Source organism: Pygoscelis adeliae, unplaced genomic scaffold (assembly GCF_000699105.1).
Source record: "Pygoscelis adeliae isolate BGI_AS28 unplaced genomic scaffold, ASM69910v1 Scaffold57, whole genome shotgun sequence".
Taxonomy (NCBI): Eukaryota; Metazoa; Chordata; class Aves; order Sphenisciformes; family Spheniscidae; genus Pygoscelis; species Pygoscelis adeliae.
The window spans coordinates 14,100,748-14,123,445 of NW_008825615.1; the positions used below are offsets into that span (position 1 = coordinate 14,100,748).

At 38.0% G+C, this 22,698-nt stretch overlaps 1 protein-coding gene across 1 annotated transcript in view; it reads left to right on the forward strand.

Moving 5' to 3' along the window:
- Positions 1–22,698, forward strand: part of LOC103924686 (dystonin-like) — a 121,559-nt gene that overhangs the window by 14,234 nt on the left and 84,627 nt on the right. Inside the window, exons 7-21 of the mRNA XM_009333251.1 lie at positions 1–133; positions 2,222–2,455; positions 2,731–3,012; positions 4,793–5,338; positions 7,765–7,941; positions 10,620–10,743; positions 12,641–12,849; positions 13,117–13,434; positions 13,613–13,779; positions 14,340–14,496; positions 14,762–14,888; positions 17,079–17,141; positions 18,155–18,390; positions 20,059–20,188; positions 21,780–21,979. The exon at positions 1–133 is cut by the window's left edge and continues 23 nt beyond it. Coding sequence (XP_009331526.1) covers positions 1–133; positions 2,222–2,455; positions 2,731–3,012; positions 4,793–5,338; positions 7,765–7,941; positions 10,620–10,743; positions 12,641–12,849; positions 13,117–13,434; positions 13,613–13,779; positions 14,340–14,496; positions 14,762–14,888; positions 17,079–17,141; positions 18,155–18,390; positions 20,059–20,188; positions 21,780–21,979 — 3,103 coding nt within the window. The remainder of the gene's footprint in view (positions 134–2,221; positions 2,456–2,730; positions 3,013–4,792; positions 5,339–7,764; positions 7,942–10,619; positions 10,744–12,640; positions 12,850–13,116; positions 13,435–13,612; positions 13,780–14,339; positions 14,497–14,761; positions 14,889–17,078; positions 17,142–18,154; positions 18,391–20,058; positions 20,189–21,779; positions 21,980–22,698) is intronic.

Below are 22,698 nucleotides of genomic sequence, written 5' to 3' on the forward strand. Positions count from 1 at the left end.
GGAATGCAAAGAGAAACTGCAGGAAATCTGTGATTTGCTTACACAGACTGAAAATCGACTCATCGGACAGCAAGAGTCTCTTGTTATTGGAGACAGCAAGGCTGAGCTAGAACAATACCAGACCAAACAGGAGGTATGCACAATTCTAGTCAGATAAGTTAAAGAAGACTGAGTGCAGAGGGGAGTGATTAGACTCTTTTGTTGAATCACAAGACTGTCATGTGAGAGAAGAGTAAAATAGACTTGTTTGACCTACCAAAAGTAAAGGCTTAATGGCATGCATTTAAACTGCTGCCCATGAATACACTCCAGTATGTGCCAGTGGGAGAAAAAAAACTTTTAAACTAGAAGACACTAGAAAACGTACTAGACATTTCAAGAAGCACTCTTGGAGTAGGCATGAAATTTGTTATATGAATCTTTAGCTTAAGATTGTTCCTATCAGATATGATAAAATCAGACTTGTTTATTACGCTAAAATCATTTCATCAACTTTTTTACTGGTATTAGGGAGTGCTTATTCCTGTTCACAGTATTTTGAAGAATTTTGCTGCAAGGCTTTCTCTTGCCTGAGGCTTTCCATTGCATCACTCTTCTTTTGGTTTAAATTCTGTTTTTTCTAGTGTTGCTTGCAATCTCCTTGGTGTTCTTGTGTAGCAGAGCCCTCTCAGTTTGCTTGCTTTCCTACTGAGAGCTTGCTTTTAATCTGTATCCTGTCATCTATAAGCTTTTACTCTGTCCTGACTGATGCTAATTGAGTTTATGATAGTTAAAGGACTGAAGGACTTGGTAGTCTTCTTTTTCCTCCTTCTCCTAGTAATAGTTTACTATGCTGTAGAGCTCCAAATAAGGTTTAGTAATCTATAAAGGCAGAAATTTCCTTATTCATCTTGCTTTGCTTTACTTACCTTCAAAGTAACACATCTAGTTTGTCAAAGTTCTTATAGTCAGTGGAAAGATACAGACACCCCTGGCATACCTCTTAATATTGCTTACCTGTCTTAAGAATTTATGGCCTAAATGGGGTACCCATGGGAGTGAAGAACTGAGGTAGCATGTACTTCATTTTTTTTCCATCAGCTGTTTGTGACTGCCTAGCAGAGGAGTTGTTATTTGCCAGCTGACTTCTTGTAGACACCGTTGTAGAAGTGTGTCTCAGGAGGGGAATGGGGGCTTAAAAAAGGTCTTTCATAGATCAAGTCAGAACTTTCATTGTCAGTGAGCTGTTTGAAAGGAAGCACAGAGATCTTTGTCAGAGGAGAATCTTGTCTTGATATAGTGTCCCAGGGAAAATCTTTCTAACGTACGTGCTGAAGTGTTAAAATGAGCTGCAGTTTTAGCTGCCAAACTATATTCTATAATTGCTGCAAAATCTGTAGTATAGAATGAGAATCAAATGTTTTGTCTTGCAGCTTCAAGAGTGTTACACTGCATGTGAGGAAAAAAACCCTTCATTATTTCAGTAACTGGGTGAATGTATTCAACAGCATAATTATTGTTACAAGTAAAACTCCCCTCAGATAACTGGGAGACAGATTTTTTTATCTGACTCTATCCTAGGACTAGGCAAACTGCTTTGGATAAACTAAAACTAAACATCTGTCCTCTGTGAAATTTAATGGACTTAAACATTCTTCGGAGATTGAAATATTATGATTGATTAAAATCAAAGAAAAATATTCTTATGGTGTTTCTGGCCTGAACAAAACCAAGAAATACGGGAGAACTTCCACCTGGGAAAGATGACTACAAGTTTCTGACTTTTATTCAGTCCCCTTATTTTCCACAGCTTTCTGTTAGGATAGTAATGGAATGGTATTTGTCAGGAGACTCACCTTACTAACTACAGTACAGCAGATTTACTGTATCTCTTGATATCTAAAAAGTAAGATATATTTTCTTCTGTGTACATGGAAATACAATGTTTGAGCTGCTAAACAAAGGAAAAGAGTGGCCTCAGTCTGGATAGGAGTGTAAGCCAACAGACTTGCAATTTAAAAAAAAAAAAAAAAGACAGATTGAGCTGCAGCAACATTGTCAGATGTTGATTTTATTTTTTTAATAATCCTATCTGCAATTTAGTAATGTATCATGTACTCTCCCAAGTTAGAAGGGACCACTGTGGTGCTTATCCCTAGAACAGAGATAGTTCCAATAAAGTTAGTTGGAAAGATCTGGTGAATAATTTACTTACTCGTATTTGCTTCTTTTTTCTCAAAAGGAGATACAAAAAGACATGAGAATGAGTGCCCAGACTCTGGCAGAGATTGTGAAAAATACTGAAACCTTCTTGAAAGAGAATGGAGAAAAGTTGTCACAAGAAGACAAGACTGTTCTTGAACAGAAACTGAATGAAGCTAAGACAAAGTGTTTGCTCCTTAGCCAGAAGGCAGAAGAGTCCAAAAAAGAACTGGATAAAGCTATGACAACAGCAATTAAGCAGGAAACAGAAAAGGTTTTTAGGCAACCTTTATTCAAACTTTTTAGGTGTCTTAGGGGATTAGTCTTGCAACTTATTGTTGATATACTGTGGAGAGATTAAAATCATATTTCATTTGGGTGACTAATAAACTGTTCGCTGGTTTATTTTCTTTATAAAATAAACAGCAACATATATGTCAACCAGAAATTTTGTTTAATGTTAATGTATTTTAAATGGTCTGTTTGCATATGATATTTTGTAGTTCCTAAAGAAGATTTCTAAACTGAAACTGTAAAATTTCAATGTAGGTTGCAGCTATAGAACAGCTGGAAGAAAGTAAAAATACAATAGAAAATCTCTTGGATTGGTTATCGAATGTGGATAAAGAAGCAGAGCACGGCCGGAAATTTAAGCAGGCGATAGAACAGAATGGAACGCACTTTGAAGAGGGAGATGTGAAGGCTTTGGAAGGAGAGGAGGACGATGTCAATGGTAATCTGCTGGAAATTCAGCCAGACATTGAAACTCAGGTGGATGGACTAGTAAAAAGCACAGAAGATAATCTGAACCAGCAGTATCAGAAAGTCAAGGTACTGTTACTGAGTTTATTCAACATTTAGGTGCTAAGCGTGTCAGTCCTCATTCAACATGAGTGAATTCAATCTCATCCTTTCTGTCATAGACTTTGGAACAGGCACTAGGAAGTTAGTGATACACAGTGGTAGGAATTTCAGTAGTTAGAATGTATTGCAAATTTGTCACTTTTTCGCTGTTACTGTGGTTGTTTCCTGCAAAATAAGAAAAAGGACATGTTCTACAAGGTAAATGTTGAGAATCCTGATGGTGAGTCTATTCTTTATTTTTATAGTGAGAAATTAATGCAGGTAAAGAAAATGCAAAAAGCAGCAACATAAATTCATACCCTTTATGTGACTTTTCAAAAATCTTTGTGGTAGCCAAATGATTCAACCCCCTGCAATTCCCTGTGAACAGTGGTTACCAATAGGTGCAAATAATAGTTTGCTGAAATTACAATCTTAATTCCCTATAACTTTAACACATGGGCAAAGCACTATTTGAAGGCTTCAGAAGGATGAGTTACATAAAACCACAGCAGAGCATTTTAAAAATAGATTTTCCAGGTAAGATAATTGGAAGCATTTAAAATAATCAGAGCTCAGTTTTGTGGCTTTTGTTGACTTACAGTTAAGCAACCAAGAACTTTTAAGTGTGGTTTGATGGACATGTTGATGAAAATGCTAATGCTGATAGCTGATACTATTTTTGATTTCCTTTCTTATTAAAAAAAAACAACCTAAGACAATGAGATAATTTGTTTTTGTGTACGTAATGTTTTTACTTCCACGTTTTTGACAGCTCTTTTCTGCACCTAATGCCTACAGGGTAATTGCCCACTGTACTCATGGAAGAAAAGCATACCAGTCTATTTTACATGGGAATAGAGGACCTTCAAGAATGGAGATTTTTTGAAAGAATCTATTTGAAATATAGATTTTATTTGGCATATAGTTTTCTAGTTCCTATGACTTACTTTTTTTTATGAGATTGAAACAATTTACATGCATAGAATGTGTCTCAATTTTTAACGTCAAAAGGACCTCTTTTATGATCAAGTATATTTGATAAGAATCACTGGTCTTGAAATTGAAAAATTAAATTTAAAAAAATCGGATAATAATGTTTGTTCACTCAATATAAGAAGAAAGTATCTGTATTCTTTTTAATGTTCGATGCTTTCATTCCTTTTGGTCTGTTTGTCTGAAATGGTAGCTACAATATATGTAACAGGAAATGGAACAGTTTTGATTTGGGAAGTTGCCTACCTTTGAATGCTTTATTTGGTAAATTCTGTTTTGAGACAGGGAATTGGGAAAATTTTGATTACACTAAGCACGCTACCCTGAATGTTAAGTAATAAGCAAATAATTTTTATTAGGAAAAAAATTAAGAGATTGATAATGTCTAGTATTATTATACGGAGTTGTCTTTTAGAAGTACAGGGGAAAGCGTTTGTGTGATATATATCCTAGTATTTCCGAGTTCCAGTGATGTTTGAAGACTCCCATTTGGTCATGGCCTGTATATCTGGCTAAAATTACCATTGGAAGTTTCATAAAATTTTGAAACTGCACAGAAACATGATTACCAGGAGTCATGCTTTCACTTAAATTACTGACAAAATGGTTTTTAATAAGTAATATGAAAATTAGAAAAGCTTTTTATCATTACGATGGACTTCATTTTTCTTGTTGTTTCGAACAGAATTCAGCAGAGATTTCAAGATAATAATGGTCTAATGGCACCATCCGAGAAGGTGCCGGTCATAATTTTTATTTTTTTTTCTCGCAGGCTCAACATGAGAAAATTATTTCACAGCAGCAGGCTGTCATAATAGCAACTCAGTCTGCTCAGGCACTGCTTGAAAAACAAGGGCACTACCTTTCCCCTGAAGAAAAAGACAAGATGCAAAGGAACATGAAAGAGCTGAAGGCTCAGTACGAGACTGCTTTAGCTGAATTGGAACGGAAAATGAAGTTGACTCATTCTCTAAGAGAAGAACTTGAGAAATTTGATGCAGACTATAGTGAATTTGAAACCTGGCTGCAGCAGGCAGAACAAGAACTTGACAATTTGGAGGCAGGTGCTTCTGACTTCAGTGGTATTATGGTCAAACTGAAAAGGCAAAAGAGTTTTTCAGAAGATGTTATCTCTCACAAAGGTGATTTACGGTATATTACAATTTCTGGACAAAGAGTTTTAGATGCTGCAAGGTCATGTAGCAAAAGAGACGGTGTGAAGGTTGACAAAGATGGTATCGATACTTCGGCTACATATGCTGAAGTGCAAAATAAGCTGGATAGTGCTTCAGATCGTTTCAAATCTCTCTATACTAAGGTAAGTTTTATTTATACTGAGTAGGAAAGACTACTGTAATTGATTTGGCAGTTTGTATAAAAAGGGGTTAGCTGATGAAACATACCATGGGAAGTTGTAAATTCTTTGTTTCTTAAAGTTAGATAACAGAACAAGATGATTTTCTAGAAGATCTGCTTTAGTCAAGCGCCAGACTATTTAAGGTCTGAATGGATGAAATTTTCTACCTTGTGTTGTAAGGGAGAAGTCAGACCAGATTTCCTCATTTGTTCTTTCCAGCCTTAAACAAACTCTTTGAGTTTGTGACAGTACGGGATGTCTGAGTAACATGTTCGGGTGGAAAGAAATTGTAATACTTCTAGATGGATAACATTTCTTTATGTTCTGTGTGATATTTCCCACAACTGCTTATTTACTTGGCTTCCTACTAATAAAATTAGTATAGAAAGAGAGAGACTATGCCAAGATTAACATTCAAAATTTCAGTTTGATTTGTATCCTGAAATAGTTTGTCCCAATGTGACCTTTGTTGTCAGCACTAGGCATGCAAGAATGTAGTGATTTGAGGATAGCAATTCTTTTCCACTACTCTGCCAAATAAACATTTTATCCTTGACAATCTGAGATTAGTCTCTAACTAATGGGAAACTAGCAGTGCAAAATCCTCCATGTACTTCAGAGAGGGAAGATAATCCAGCTCTCTGTGCCAGATTCACATACGGAATCTGTCTGGTAGAACTAGACAAACATCACCAACTGGTCTCACATTCCAACTCTCCAGCTGTTTTTGAAAAACCAACAAAGTGTTGTTCAATATTGATAATATTCTGGAATTGTAAACTTTTGAGATCATTATTAATTGAACCATTTAAGAGATAGTTGCTGTCAGCGTCCTTTGACTATGCCATTTCATGATTTTCTAAGATCATAGGTTCAGACTGCTTAGTAGAGCTTCAGTGTCCACTGATAACGGTGTAGGTCTGCAGCAGTTGCTATCTTTGTCTGGGAATTTTCATCTAACATTTTCTTGCTCAGAAAGGTAAATTCTATAAAGACATGGATTTGATTGCTTGATTACAAAACTGGTGTAAAACCTGTTCTCTTGAACAGTTTGTGAAGGCTCTCCGTTTGCAGAAGCTCATTTTCATATATGAACAGTGAAGCTAAAAGCTTGTATTAATATGTTAGACTTCCTCCAGTTGATTTATTGAATTAGTTTGAGTGTGAATGTAAAGATTTCATTGCAAAATTTTCAGAGAGCTTATTTTTATGCACCTAAAAATCCTATGCCAGCAGCTTGATTTGTGGTCTCAGATTTGTCAACTTGCCAAATTCTATCCTTTCCATATATACATTTAGCACAGCCGTAATAGACATGCGTTAAATATTTGACCATAAACACGCAGAGCAAAACCAACACAAAGTAGACTTCTCTTATTAAATTGAGTCTTGAAGGACAGTCTTTTAAAAAGTGAGATCTTCCACAATTTGTGAGATCTTTCAAGTTGTAAATGGGCTTCTAGTAACCTTTTTGCCTTTTGTAAATGCTTCTTGCTTTTAATAAATATTTATGTTGCATTTATTGTTTTAATATATATATTTGCACACACACATATGAGTTTATAGGCTTATATGTTGAAGGAATCTTAAAGTCAGTTCTTAGTTAACTGGTTGTGTAAATGAGTGCATTCTATGTTTGCCCACCAGATGGAGACCAAGTACCAAATGTAAATATTAAAATACAGTGTGTGGAAAGTTCAGAATATAAATTTTTAAAGTAACTGTAAATAAATAATATTATTTGATACAGTCAGATTTTGCTTGTGAGACAGTCTCCAAAAATTCTGAAAGAGTTCCACTGACCTTTTTTCATGATGAGTCACTGTATACATGTTGGGGCATGCTAACATATAGGACTAATAGGATCTTGGTCAGATGACATTCTTAAGTGACCAAAGCAAAGTATATGTGCCAAACCGAGCCATGTTGCTTTGGATTTGCTATGCAGATAAGGTATTTATGAAAGCAATATTCTGCTGTCTGTATTTTAATGAACATACGCGTATCTTCTGATTTTTTAATATGAAAATTTCTAGCTTCCACTGGCTACATTTGTGGTGGCAGAGTGCTGATAAAGAATCTTTACGTTGGTGGATCAAAAAGTCTTCCTAAAGCTTTTCCTATTCTAGTACAATGGATTAGATTGCAATTTCCCACCTGCATCAGTGAATTGATCCTAAATCACGCTTGAGGAGCACAATCTGGGAAGACCTGCGTAGCCTGTCCAGCTGTCGTGCCTTAGTTCAGAAATCAGTTAGACAGTGGAAGGATGACAGGAAAAAATCATGCAGTATTTCAGGAGGGAAAGTATGAGCTTGAGATTGGTTTGAAATGCAGCACACAGTTTAATGCCTGGGTATTTGCTTGTTTGGTTTCTACTCTTTTAGTGTAGCATCCTTGGAAATAACCTTAAAGACCTCGTGGATAAATACCAGCATTATGAAGATGCTTCATCTGGACTTCTGTCAGGTCTCCAGGCCTCTGAAATAGCTGTGAACAAACAACTATCAGAGCCAATTGCAGTGGATCCCAAAAATCTCCAAAGACAACTAGAAGAAACCAAGGTGAAAAGCTTTAAAAAGCCGAAGTACTTCTGTCCTAAAAGGAACTGCTTTTTCTCTGAAAAACAGGATAATCTAATATAATCCAAGTGGCTGCAGGCCAAATTCCTGCCTTGCACATGAGCGTACAACTTTTACAGTTCTTCAACTCAGCTGTCCAGAGTGTTACCTGAAAAGCACTAGGGTGAAAAAAAATGGGGGACCAAGATGCCATTAGCAGTGGTGAAAGCAAGATGTGTTTCATATCACTTAGCAAATGATAGGGTGAAATCTGGAAAGTTTTTGAACTAAGAAACGATTTAGTGATTACAGTTTGCTATCAGAGCAGGGCTTGGGACTGAGTTCCTGATAGAGAAGACCGTTTGTTGTCTGTGACTTTTGCTTTTTGCTGTTCACATTTGTGTGTTACTGCATTATGAAAGGGATCATACTGGATAAGCAGTGTGATGTGACTAGTCTGTTTGCCTGCTTCAGTTGTATCCAGTACTATGTGCCGTCCAGAGAGTGAATATAACATAAATTGCACCGCACAGAAAAACAGTATTTTGTTTTTCTCTTTTTTTTTTTTTTTTTAATCCACTGAGGGAGTAACTCACAACTTTATGTAAATCCTAGTAGAGGCAAGACGGGTTAGTGATGGAGCTTGTGAAGGTAAAACTCTGGTTAGTTGCGTAAAATGTGGGTTTACTGAAGGCTTTAGGAACCCAAGTATAAGGTGAGTTATATAAAGTTTCCTGTAGTCTGTCGTCTTTGAAATGACTCTTCTATTTTCATAAACGCATTCAGTCATCTATACTATAGTTAAAATGCAAGTTTATTTATTTTTCAGTGAGCAAGGCTATTGGTCGGGCATTTCCTCACTGTTTTGTCTGTGCTATGTGGAGTATCCATGCAGGTCTGATACGTTTGCTATTGACAAATGGTGGTCAATGGCTCTTGGAAAGTACGTGCTTTAACCATTTCCCTTACATCAGGCTGAGCAGTAGTTACCTTTACCACATTGTATCTTTCAAATCTGACACTGGAATTGCCCAACACTTTGGTGCATGACACATCAGAGGAGACAAAAATTGTAAGACAACAAAATCAAAAGTGTAAATTTTGAACTCTTAACAGTGGAACAATTTACGTACATTTGTGCTTCCAAGTGCTAGAAAAGTAGGAATAACACCAATTACAATTTGAACCTTCATTTAACTTTTTGTTCCTTACGCCAAAACGAATTATATCCTGTATAATGCCAATTGTCATGCAAGTAATACAAAAGGAGTGAGTACTGGGGTTCTTTTATGAGACGCCTACATGGATTACTTGCCATACAAAAGAGCACTCAATGAATATGAGCTGGGAAGAGGGGAGAGGGTACAACGTGTCAAAAGATTCAAAGGAGAGAAAAAACAGAAGGCTGAACAAAGCAAGCCAATTAATGAAAGCAAAACAAAGAGTATTTCTGAAGAAGTCAGGTGTTGCAAGTTAAAGCTGTCCCTTGTAGCCAACACATGCAGCTGATAATCCAGCTAGACACAGACCTTGGCAGCATGTTGGGGTCTAATCTTTTTATGGGGATTAACTGTTCTTCAGAATATTCTTCAGTGCCTCTGGCATCAGCTTGCTTGCTTTCTGTCAGCATACAAGGTTTTCTGATATGTCTTTTTTGGGGTTTGTTTTTGGGGGTTTTTTTGCACAAGTACAGTATATTTCTCTAGTGTAAGGAAAATTCCTCTTCGGGTCTATCTGAGTTTTGTTGTGTCAAGTGGGTCAGCAAGACATACTATGTTGGCATACTGTTGTGCTCTGGATACCAGTGCTGAATGTATTGACATGACTTCTTTGTCCCGGCAGGGCAGATAGGATTACCTTTTGAGTCGTATGTTCATTAAGTTAGCGTATATCAAAAAATAAATGAGAAGTCCCTTCATTTTGGACTTGTATAAAGTTCAAGTGAATCAAAGCAAAGATACATCATATACACTAGCACAGAGGCCTGAAATAATTGAAAGACTATTCACCCTAAAGTACTTTTATACACTGGAGAGAGAAAGCCACTTTCAGAAGTTGACTCAGCCATCCTGTCTTTCTCTGGTGACTCTGGAGTGAGTCATGGCTGGGCTAGTCTCTAAACCTGTGTTCCTTGGTTAGATGGACAAACCTAGGCAAAATTCAGTGAGACTGGCTCCAGGAGGTTCCTAAACTGTGAAGGTGAACATCTTGTTTCAAGCTATTCCTGTTTACGCTATGATATCAGCCTGATCCTTTGTTAATAAAACTGATGGTGAATGTGTAACTACTGCTGCTGACTGTACATTTTCCCCCTGAATTGTTCTCTGATGCTGAGTTGAAAAATATGTTTATTTTTCTTTTGGATAGTATATGAGTCTGTAGAAGTGGTCTTTAAAAACAATTAATCAAAAGACACATTTTGAAGCTACATGCAAGAAACCAGTTGAGTCAGAGAAGTATTGTAAAACAGAAGATAAAAAAGATGGTGAATAAACTAAAACAAGGGCCAGAAGGTCAACAGCAGTCGTAGCCACTGGTGAAGATTTTTCTTAAGGAGAGGTCACAAATTGAGTTAGTTTATTCCTAGCACTAAGTTCAGGTTGTATGGCATATCTCAAGCCTTGCATGTGTAACTATTAGCTGTATTGAAAAGCATAACTGATAATTTTGGAATTTTACAGATTCTTCAGGGACAAGTGTCTAACCACCAAATTGCTGTAGAAAAACTGAAAAAAGCTGCTGAAGTGTTATTGGATACAAGGGGAGAGTTGACACCAGACAAAGATGAGATTCAGAAAACACTGGGTAAAATGTTTACTTTTCTTAATACTGCTTTTTATCACTTGTGTCTGCTTGCAGGTACTGGAAGAGACAAAATACAGTTTCCACATTCTTGTGTCACTGTTCAAAGTCCATGTTTTGTTAAGTCATAAGCTATTACAACACAGTAACTTCATTGTTGGTCTGCCTCCTGCACTTGATCCATATGCTTTTCACTTAAAAGCTGTAATTTTATTTTTGACTTTTTTTTTTTCAGAAATAGGGATTACGTTTAATTCCCATGTTACAGATGGGCATGCCAAACAGAGTTAGTGATTTGCTGAGGATCATAAATTCTCCAGTGGGAAGGAGCATGTTCAGGTTCAAGGAACATGACCCCAACTATCTGATTCCAAGCAATTATTTGAAGTTTGCTTAGCCAAGGAATTATTTCCTTCTGACTTCAAGAAACTGTCTGTGATGGGTTGACCTTGGCTGGCTGCCAGATGCCCACCCAGCTGCTCTCTCACTCCCCTTGCCCAACAGGATGGGTGTAGAAAATAAGATGGAAAAGCCCATAGGTCAAAATAGGGAGATCACTTACGAATTATCATCGTGGGCAAAACAGACTTTTCCCATTGCCAAATAAAATAGGTTTCGATAGTGAGAAACAAAGACAAATTAAAGCAACACCTTCCTCCCACCCCACTCTTTTTTCCAGGCTCACCATCACTCCTTCCTTCCCAACTACTCGCACCTCCTCCCTGCCAAACAGTGCAGGGTTGATGGGGAATGGGTGGTTGTGGTCCATAACAGCTCCTCTCTGCCGCTGCTTCCTCCTCACACTTTTCCCCTGCTCCAGCATGCCTCCTCTCCACAGGCTCAAGTCTTTCAGGATAATCTTGCTCCAGTGTGGGCTCTTTATGGGCTGTAGTTCCTTCAGAAAATATCCACCTCTTCCAGCGTTGGGTCCTCCATGTGCTGCAATGTGGTTATCTGCTCCAGCATGGTCCTCCACAGGCTTCAGGGGAATCTGCTGGAGCACCTCTTTCCCCTCTTTCTTGTTGAACCTTGATGTCTGCAGGGCTGTTTTTCACACTTTTTTTCCCCCTCACTTCTCACTCTCAGGCATCATTTTCCCCTTTCTTAAATACATTTCCCAGAGGCACCACCACCTTGGCTGAGGAGCTCAGCTGTACCCTGTGGTGGGTCAGTTAGAGCCAGCTGGAACTGTCTATGTGTTTTCCACGGGGCAGCCCCTCGCCTCTTCTTACAGAGGCCAAAAACTTTGTCAATACCGAAACCTTACCACCTACACCCAATACTCTTCCTATTGGTTGTGAGAAGTAGGACAGCATGACATTCACCAATGTCTGAAGTTTGAAGACTCTGTATGTGTATCACACAACTATCTCTTACTGAAATCCTGTAAGTAACTTGCAGAGCAACAAAATAAAACAACTGTGGGCTTGCCTCTTTGGAGTTGGTGATGAAACTCCATGAGAGGTACATGGAACTTGTGACTTTCTGAGGCTTATCCCGAAAGTGTTGAAGGTCTAATGAAGAACCATCTGGAAGAACCTTTCGGCTCTAATAACATAAGAGACATAATTGTAGAAGAGCTGTCTTAATACTCTGCTATTTTATTTCTTGGGAACAGTCAACAGCTGTCATAAGCTAAAGCTGCGTGGGAACCAGCTTCTAAAAGCTGGGGAGCACAGCTGTAAGCTGTTTCCTCATTTCCCTTGTCCTATGGGCTTCTTGTCTCTGTTTGAAGATTTTGATCTTTGCTTGTGTGTTTTTACTGAATAAAGCTGATGGTTTTGCTTCATTCTGATGTAGGCAATTTTTGACTCACACTTACCTGGTGAGAACTGGTAAAATGAGTTAAAAGCTTAGTTTGGCTAAAGGAAAAAATTGAAATATATTTTCTCTTTATCAGATGATGTTGTGGATAGGTATGACAATTTATCCAAGTCTGTGAATGAAAGGAATGAGAAGCTCCAAATAACTCTGACACGATCCCTAAGCGTGCAGGATGGTTTGGATGAAATGCTGGATTGGATGGAAGGTGTTGAAAAGAGCCTTGAAGAACAAGATCAAGTGCCTTTGAATTCTGCTGCTATTCAGGATATTATTAGTAAAAGCATTGTAAGTAGCATTCTCTGAAGAAACATTTGTTTGAGAATTCAGATTTCAAGAAAGAATTAAAATGTTAGTTTGGCACCTTTAATGGATTCAGAATACTTAATAAAGAGGACTGTTGCGTGAAGTGGAACTGTACATAAGGATTTTTGTATCTGAAATAGATCTGCACTGATGGTCTAGCTGTACTGATTTGTTGCTTGATATGGTGGACGAGTTTCACTTCTTAAAATTTCGTTACAAGCAATACAGAGTAGTTCTTGCTTGTTTCAGATGCTAGAACAAGACATTGCGGGTCGCCAAAGCAGTATAAACACTATGAATGAAAAAGTGAAGAAGTTCACAGAAACAGCAGATCCATCCACTGCATCCACGCTGCAAGCTAAAATGAGTGAACTTGCAGGACGGTTTTCTCAAGCAAGTCACAAGCATAAAGAGAAGCTTATGAAAATGGAGGAGTTGAAGACTAAAGTGGAGTTATTTGAAGGTCTGTCAGAAAAACTTCAGTCATTTCTAGATGAGAAAAACCAGGCACTCAGTGAGACGGAGGCACCAAGAAAGGATGTTAGTGAAGTGTATCAATATATGCAGGTACTGTACCATTCCATTTGTATATATTGTGCATTTCTAGTCTAACTCATCTAAGTGATTGAACCAATAAATAAGGTGTGCTTGTTTCCCAACTTTGGTCGGTTAGCTAAAATCAAGAATTTAATTTTAAACAAGTGATTGTGAAGTCTAATATGAACAATGTAATCCCGTTTTGCAGGAAGCTAGTGTAGAATTGGCACAACATAAGAAGGATCTGGAAGTTTTGCAGCAGCTTCTTGAAGAACTTTCATTCCATGCTCTTCCTGGAGATAAAGCATTGGTATTAGAAAAAGTAAATGCTTTGTCAAAGAAATTCAGAGAGGTAGAGGAAACTGTAAAGGAAAAGTAAGTCGAATAATTAAAGTGTTTCCGCCTTGGCTAATAATACAGTGTGAATGTTGTGATGACGGCTATCCTCTTGCATGCAATCTCAAGGGATTGCAGTTAACCACAGAGTAGAGAGTTCTTTTATTTTAAAAAAAAAAGGGATTCTATTTGGAAGTGCCTCTGTAGTTAGTCTGTCTCGTTCAAGAGCTCTAATGTTGGCTGTAAAGATAAGTGTCTCGTTACGAATTTTGTGATATTTACAGGAGGCTTGTCAGTTCTAAGAAGACCCTACTTCTCCCCTTTTCTGATAGAATACAAATTGCTCCTTGTGCAAATTGCTTTAGAGTACAGTTTGGAATCAGGCTGCAAGGGAAAACTGGAGAAGTTATTAGAGCTTCCATATAAGTTACTTGTACAGCAAGACTAGATGTTTCACATTCTGCTCATATCCATAAAATCAAGTTTTGTGACTCTTTGAATTTAGGAGTAGCGATATCAGATTGATAATATCTGTTGGTTTAATTATCAGAAGGAATACTGACATTCAGTGCTCAATTTCTTTTGTTGTCTTTGTCTAGAGAAGAGGACGTATCGTCTTGTCAGAAACAAATGGATACTTTTGAGCTCCTTGTAGAATCATTAAGGAAATGGATAAAAGAGACAACAGAACGAATTCCAGCAGCGCAACCCTCTCTGAATACAGAGGAGTTAAAGAAACCTTTGGAAGATACATTGGTAAGACATTGTAGATGAGAAGTGAAATATGGCTGAAGGAAATAGGGCATCTATTAGTAACATGAAAGTACAGACTTAAGGGGTAAACAGTCACAGTAATTGGGACTGGGGAGCTTGCAGTCTACATTTACATTCCCATTTCCTTTGCATGTTTGGATATACTGCAGGGGATTCCCAAGTAGCAAGGTTGTTCCTTTCTCCCCACTAAATCTTTTAAGTCTGAAATCAGTTTTGTAATGAACAAATGACTATTTTTCTTAACCAGAATTTAAAAGATGAATGGACATTAAAAGCACCTGAACTGCAGAAAATGAATAGCAAAGGAACATTGCTGTGTAATCTAATTACTGCTGTGACTTCTCCTGCCAAACTGAGAGCAGTTGCAAAATCAGGTATGCATTTGTGTAATCAGGTAAGCCTAACATTTCAGGAGTTTTTAAAACCTTTAAGACAAAAATTAAAATATTTCACCCTTGGATTAGCTTTCTGAATATTATGGCTTGTGAGAAGTCAGTTAGCCATGTCTGTTCTGACCATCGTTTGCTGTGACTAGCATTTAAACTGTCTAACTGCTGTAGTAATTCAGTACACATTCTGATTGTTTTGCACTGCCAAAATAGCATAAAAGTGCTTTGATGTAAATGATTAACAGGTCCTAAAGCTGTTACTTCAGTATGTAATTCCCAGATAATGAACAAAATGAACAGTATCACAGTTGCCTTCACCTCATCCCAGAAAAGTTCTGATAATGAGAAACTGACTTTGATCGGTGTTCAGTGCTTCACATATCCACCAAATCTTCAAGTAGGACAAATACAAACCCTGCTTTTGCAAACACTGATGTACCTGCACACCTTTGCTGCCACAGAGAGACCTCTTTCATGGCCACAAGGCTATTCTGTGTGACGCCAAACGCACGCATAAAGGTTTGCAGAGTCATGGAGTTTTTGTCAGAAGGGTGATGAGGACGTGGTTTATCTAAAAAGTGAGCCTAGGCAAACCTTCTCATCCCAATAGGTTAGCATAATTAATGCTAGTCAATATTTTAGTTGAAACAACAGCACAGAAGGGAATCAACTCCATATCCCAGCATGACTTTCCTGGGCCAAAATATGTTTCCAGTCTGGAGCTTCAGCTAAATCCTTTTTACTGGTAATCTGATTTTAAAGACAGCAAAATCTATTTCCATGATTTTCTGTACTCTAGTGTTTAAATGTTAACTTGTTTTACAGAAACCAGTAATTCTACTAAGTATCATTCAAGCCATAGTTCAAGGCGTGTGATACCTAGGGTGTTTTAATGGCTGTAAGCACATTTTCAGTCAATTCTTGAACTGACTAGGTCTGGAAATAAATTCAAGTGTGTTGGCCTTCATTGGTCATGCAAAGGACTGGGAGGATGGGGACTGCCTCACTGTCCAGCTGGTACTGTGAGGTAGATGCATAGCCTTTTCCAAGGCAACCATTAATCTTTCTCTGTTAATTGCTCATCTGGGAATACATATGTGCAGAAGAGTGGGAAGTTGTTATTCTTGCAGTTCTCTGTGGCTTGACCGCGTGCCCCAGTTCTGTGGTCTGACGGCGTTTTACAAAGCCCATGTAGCCCTGGTTCCACAGGCTTTGAAATTATTTTTAATTAGTAGGGCTGCCTGGGTGAGTGGTTGCCTCCGAGTGACAGTAAGGACTTCACATTGCAATCCCTGTCATGGAGCACGTGCTCAAGTCTTGCTCATGACAAGATAGGGAGGGATTCGTCCAGTTGGTACCAAGAGCTTTTTGTGCAGAGGTATGGTGTTGCTAAATCGTAGAATCGTTTAGGTTGGAAAAGGCCTTTAAGATCATCGAGTCCAACCGTTAACCTAGCACTGCCAAGTCCACCACTAAACCATGTCCCCAAGCGCCATGTCTCCATGTCTTTTAAATACTTCTAGGAATGGTGACTCAAACACTTCCCTGGTGGGTAAAGGTGTCCTGAGTAAGCAGTGCCTTTGGTTGTGGTGTCTGCAATGAGTACTTCGGGCTTCTTTGCTCTTTAATGCTTAGTGCTCTCCTCAGAGTCTCAGCGTTTGCGAGCTAGCCCTCTCCCAGGCCATACCCAGACATGGTTGGGTAAAACTATGTTCTCAGTAGGCAGTAGGGAACAGGTTCCTTTCAGGAAGAGGAAGGAAGTGATGTTAGCCATATGGATGTGAGTAGGCCTCACAGCTAGGACATAGACCTTTGTCCACTACAGCCGTTTATTTAGCATGGTATTGTGAGCGGTAGGACTGGTAATACATCATGCATATGTGCATACTTATATGTGCATCCATGTGCACACCCACCTGCTATGCATATGCTGTGCATATGTGATACCACTTACGGTACTAGCTGGCTGGAGCAGCTTAAAACATAAAACAACCTTAAAATATATAAACCGGTTTAAATAAAATATTTGCTATGACAAGGTTAGTTTTCAGTTATTTCTTTAATGTTATAATGAGAGCTGTGTATCATGTTGTTTTAAAGAGGAAATGCAGTGCTGGGGTTTTGGTGGGAAGAGGCCCAGATTAAGCATGGGACTTGGTCTCTCTTGATCCACAGGTGGCACAATGTTAAATGGTGAAGGAGGAGCTCCAGGAACTCAGGATTTCCTGAAAAATAAAGGTCAGTAAAAATTTCAGGATGTGATAAAGAAATGTACTTGCCAATTACTGTTAAATATGTAAGTGTTTTTTAAGTGTTGTATATAAATCTGCTTGTAGCAGTGACTACTAGACTGACATTTCACATCACCGTCACGTAAGGAAACTATATTGACTAGGACACGATACGAAAATTAATTGTAAAAATACCTACCTTCAGTATTTTCTTTGAAGACAGATCAAATCTGGCTGTGTTTTCTAAATCAATATGTACTTCTATGAATGTATACAGGGATAGCTATTTTAATATAATGTGTGGCTTTTGAGAAAATTCTAATATGTGTGTATGTGGTTTGAAACTTTTTAACACCCACCACCCAGCGTTCACAACACGCACATACACAAACATACATATATGAAGACACCCACTTTACATACATTTGTATCACTGTATGTGACCAACCCCTTTACAGAAACAAAGGAACTTACATAGGCACTTTATATGTGCTTATGGATAGCCACGTACCACGTCCCAAGTCTGCAGAGTCCGTTCTCCTAAACTACAGTCTACTTAGAGCACAGCAGGAAGACTGTGTACTCTCAGTGATAAACCACATTTATAATGGTACATGAATGTGAGCAAAATATTATTGCAGTAACGTTAGGCTGTCATGTAAGTAACTGAACTGTAGTCCAGTATGTTCAACTTTTTGTCATGGAATTGTTGCTTAAAATATTAAAATAACAATGGGTAGAAAGATTGTAAAGTATTTGTGGCATTTGTGTACCTGTGTGTATTAAAGCAATGATTTCTGTGAAATGAGAAGCTCTTGCAAATAGGAACTTACATTAGGCCATTCAGATTACCACATTTAGAGTGAACTGGAAATAACTCTAACACATTCAGTGACTTCTTATTTGGGGGACTATTAGCTGTTGTAACCCAGAGTACTGTTTAGAAGTTCTTGAAGTCCAAGTATTGTTTGAAGGGCTTGTAACCTCTAACGTAGTCTTTATGCATCTCTCCTGTTACAGAACTGACAACTGTTCAACAAGCCATGTCTGATGTAAATCACAGTTACGAAGATTTGGGAGTTTTATTGAAGGAAAAGATTTCAGAACTAGAAAGTATGCTTTCAAAAATGCAGAATATTCAGGAAGAATCGACCTCAATGATGCAGTGGTTGCAAAAAATGGACAAAACTGCATCAGATTGGGAAGCTGCTCCAACTGATAGCGAAGCAGTTAAAGCCCAAGTTGAGCAACATAAGGTACTTTGTGCCTTCAAAAAAATACTCTTTCTTGCAGTTACTGGGGAAATTCTAGTTGAACAACCGATACCTCAGGCTAGCTTAATGTTGCAGAGAGATTTAAATGATCCTGGTAAGCGTGCCAGTCAGGCTTAGAGCAAATCTGGCAAACTGTCAATGGAGTAAAAGGAGCACTGTGTCAGAGAGAAGGAGTTGTGCAGGTCAGAAAATAGTAATTTTGGTGGCCAGTTTAAATAGGTGAGACTATATTGATTATGCAATGAACTTTTTTCATCTCCTTAGTGGTTTAGAGGTGTATACTGGATTGCTTGTAAGACCTGAAGGGCTATATCTATCCGAAAGCTGTTTCTGCAGCTGCTGGTTCACTCACACTCCCCAGACCTCCTGGTCTCTGCAGCTGCAGCGGCTTATGTCTATTCCAAGGCAGCGTTTCTCTTCAGCAGCCATGTCATGCTTGTTAAGTTATATAGCTGCACAACAGTCTCCTCCCCCCTTTTAAATTGATGAGAGAAAACCACTGAATCAGCAGTAAGCTTCTGTCCTGTTTCAGCATTGGAGGCATATGCTTCCCTAGCAATGAAGGACAATATTTACACATGTAAAGGTTCATCTATAAAGGGAAATGTAATGGAGAGGGAAAATTCTTTCCTTGCCTGTGATTGTGGGTGAACAAGGGCAGAATTTGATTCAACTGGGAGAATTCTTTTATATTTGGCGGGTCACCCTTAAAAACTAACCTGAACAGCTACTGACTTTCCTCAGACTTGGATAACATTCAGTCCTAAAACTCAGACTAAATGTGGAAGAAAACTAGCTCCTTATTTTTTAACAGAGAATGTGCAAAGCTAACACGACCATCTTACCCCCAGTGTAGTAATAGAAGAGTATTCACAGATAGTTGGAAAACTGAGCGAGTGCTCAGGCAAGAGTCATGCTTCTGATTAGTTAGACCTTTCAGTAAAAGTTCTACATCAAGCACAGGTTTGTTCAGTGTTTATTTTAGTGGGTTTTGGATAATTAAAATGCAGCTCCATGGAGCAAGCTTTGTTACTTAAGAATATTCATGTAAGAGCCCTTTGCCAGGCATAAGGACTGTTCACTTCTGTCTGTAAGAACAGCATGAATTAGGAGTTGTTGGGGCATCTCAGTCTCCTGCTAGGTCTACACTTTAAGCTATGGTGCTCTTTAAACTATAGTTCTAGATGATCTACAAGAAGCAGTCTATCTGTGATAGCAGGACTTCCACTGAGATAAACGAGGCCTCCTCTCTGTCGGTGCTAGCTGGGTTATTTCTGCTGTGAACTGTACTGTGCGTTAGTCAGTTTGCCTTCTGTACAAGAACACATTCCAAGTATATGTGAATATGATGGGACCTAGCGGATCTTATTTATCTGAATTCTTCTAGTTCTGTCACTTGTTCACATTAAACAATAATTGTTATTACTAATAGAGTTTAAATCAGTCAGGTTCTCTCTTCCAAAAAAATTGACCAGCAACATATGCCATTATAAAGTGTTTTGAGATTCATAGCAGAAAGGTAGTATATAAGTGCTAGATATTTATTGTTTATCTTCATGCTTGGCATCTCAGTATTATGGACTTCAAACCTGACACCTTACCGTTCTTCTTTAGTCTCTTATTTATTTATTTTATCACTTGAATTTGCAGCTTTTTGAAACGGAATTAAAGCAAAGTGCGAATAAAGTGCAGGAACTAAAGGACAAAGTGACAGAGCTGTTGGAAAAGAACCCTGACTCTCCTGAGGCACCCAAATGGAGACAAATGTTGGATAAAATAGGTACTTCAGTAAAGCTGTATTATAGTTCAGACTGATTTGGAAGTTGTTTTAGTATGAGGTTTTTTTAATGTATTAGCAATCACTAGTATTTTTAATATCTTGCTCCCTCCTACCCCTTAAATTCTGTGGGAATAACTCCCTTTACAAGAGTGTAGATCTGGAGTAATTCCACTGATACCCATGGGCTTTGAATTTATATCAGTGCAATTGAGAGAGGCTATAGCTCGACTCCCTCTTTGAGAGGGCTTTATCTTTTTCAGACAGTGTGTGGCTAAAACTTGACTGGTCAGTTATTGCTCCAGATACATATGTTGTTGTTCTTACAAAATATAACAAAGTTAGTTAATTTCATGTAAAGAACAGTTTGTAAAGAAACAGGTAATGCTTTTCTGCATGCTTTTTTCCCATGTACTAGTGGCTTTTGTCATTTTGTGGTTTTGATGGCTTTTTGCCATTTTCTATAACTGATTCCATAAATTTTGCCAAAAAAAATTGGAAATTACCATGTTTGGACAATAGACTGAGATACTGCAGTGCGTAATTGTCATAAGCTTTTAAAAATTCTTCTTAGGTTTGTCATATTTTAAATAAATCATAGGTTAATCTTGTTTCATGCTGATAGGCATTTCTATAGCTACACCAATAGTAATTTTAAAGCTGAGAACTTTACCGATCTGTCCTGTTTGTAAGTGAAACTCTGAAAAGTTTAAGTAGCAGGTAAGGTCTCCAAGAGAACTTGAGTAGCGTTAAAAGGGGATTAATACAGACTGAGCAGAGGTCAAACACAGTGAAGTGGCAAAAGAAACTGAAAAAACACGGATGAAATTCAGGGTCGAGGAGAGTTAGCAAAATACCAGAGCTGACTGAACAAGCACTGACAGTATCACAGAGGCAAGGGGGAAGTTACAAGACTGTAAGACTCAATGGCTGCTCTGGAAGCCACTTGCTACAAGTGGAAGAGACCACAGATTGGCCTAGGTGTGAACCTAAGCTCACACAGCACTTTTGAAATACCTGCGTACAGAAGTATTCTCATTGCCTGTCATTAGGTACCTGGTTTAGATGTCTAAATGAGGCCATTAATCTTCACAGGCTCCTAATACAGGCATTTGAAAGAGGTGTGCTCCTTCAGAGAGAGGGCTGTTCAGAGTAGAAGCCTAAATTAGGGCTTCTGCTCACCCTTGGAAGGGTATCTGTTTCTTTTTACTGAATAAGTGGGATGATTTGTCTATCTAAATCAGGCACCTAAGTTATAACTGAGTACAGCCCTTTGGCTTTTATGTCATTTGATACCGAAGCCTAAATTTGGTGGTACTTCACTTAGTAATACTCTAATCCAATTTTATTACAGTTGTGTATTCATTGCTCTAAAAATTCCGCACGTGGCTGTGCTAAACTGCAGACCTTCATCCAAGTGTATATGCATCTGACTGTTAAAAGATGTATTTGCCGAGTCACTGCAATAAGGCATCTGGAGTTAATCAGCAAGAAGCCTTATTAGAGAGCTCTGTTTATGTTTCATACATAGGCTGCTGTCTGACAACCCATCTGCTAGAACATGCATGCAATATGTTAACATTATCATTGTTAGATTCCAAATGGAAAGAACTCAATCAAGTTACATCTGAGAGACAACAAAAACTGGAGGAGTCTTCAAATTACCTGACCCAGTTCCAGACAGCAGAAGCTCAGTTAAAGCACTGGCTTGTAGAAAAGGAGCTAATGGTCAGCGTGCTGGGACCGCTATCAATCGATCCTAATATGCTGAATACACAAAAGCAACAGGTTCAGGTGAGTCATGCCAACAGGCATTATTGATTTAAGTTTCTTCTGCTTTTTTGCTATTAGCAAAGTACAATTTTGCATTTAGATAGAGTACAGCACAGTTAGTACGAGCTACTACCATTTGTTTATCAGCAAATATCAGCTTAAGTTACAGTTGACTACAGTAATGACAAGAAAAAAATTATCATAAGAGCGAAGAGAGATCAGAACAACTAAAGGAAAAAAAAAACATTGAGGAGATACTCATCCTATGATACATGTTTGTGTTTTGACCATACTGTGGTTTCTCTGGAGTCGAATGAAAATGTTCCTTTGAAGTTTTATTAATTTGAGTGCGCATGTAACATTTTATGGTCAGTCCTCATATATAGTCTATGCTGTAGAACTAGCTTTTTGAGATTTTATTCACTTGACTGTGCCGGTAGCTAATAAAAATATGAAGGCAAGTGAAATGCAGTACTGTGAATAGATATGGGGCCAAGAATGTGAAAGACAGAAGAAAAAGTATAATGACAAAGTGGAGTAGTTTACTTACAGAAATACAGCAAACTGCAGACAAAAGAAACAAAAGTTAAATCGGACAAAGTTGCAGAAACTAGAAATCTTTATTTCAAACATTTCTGTTGCTGCCAGTTATTTTAAACTGTGATGAGAAATAACATTTTTATTTTGAAAAAATATTATTAAATCCGGCATATCAATATTGATTAAAATTAAGTGTTTAA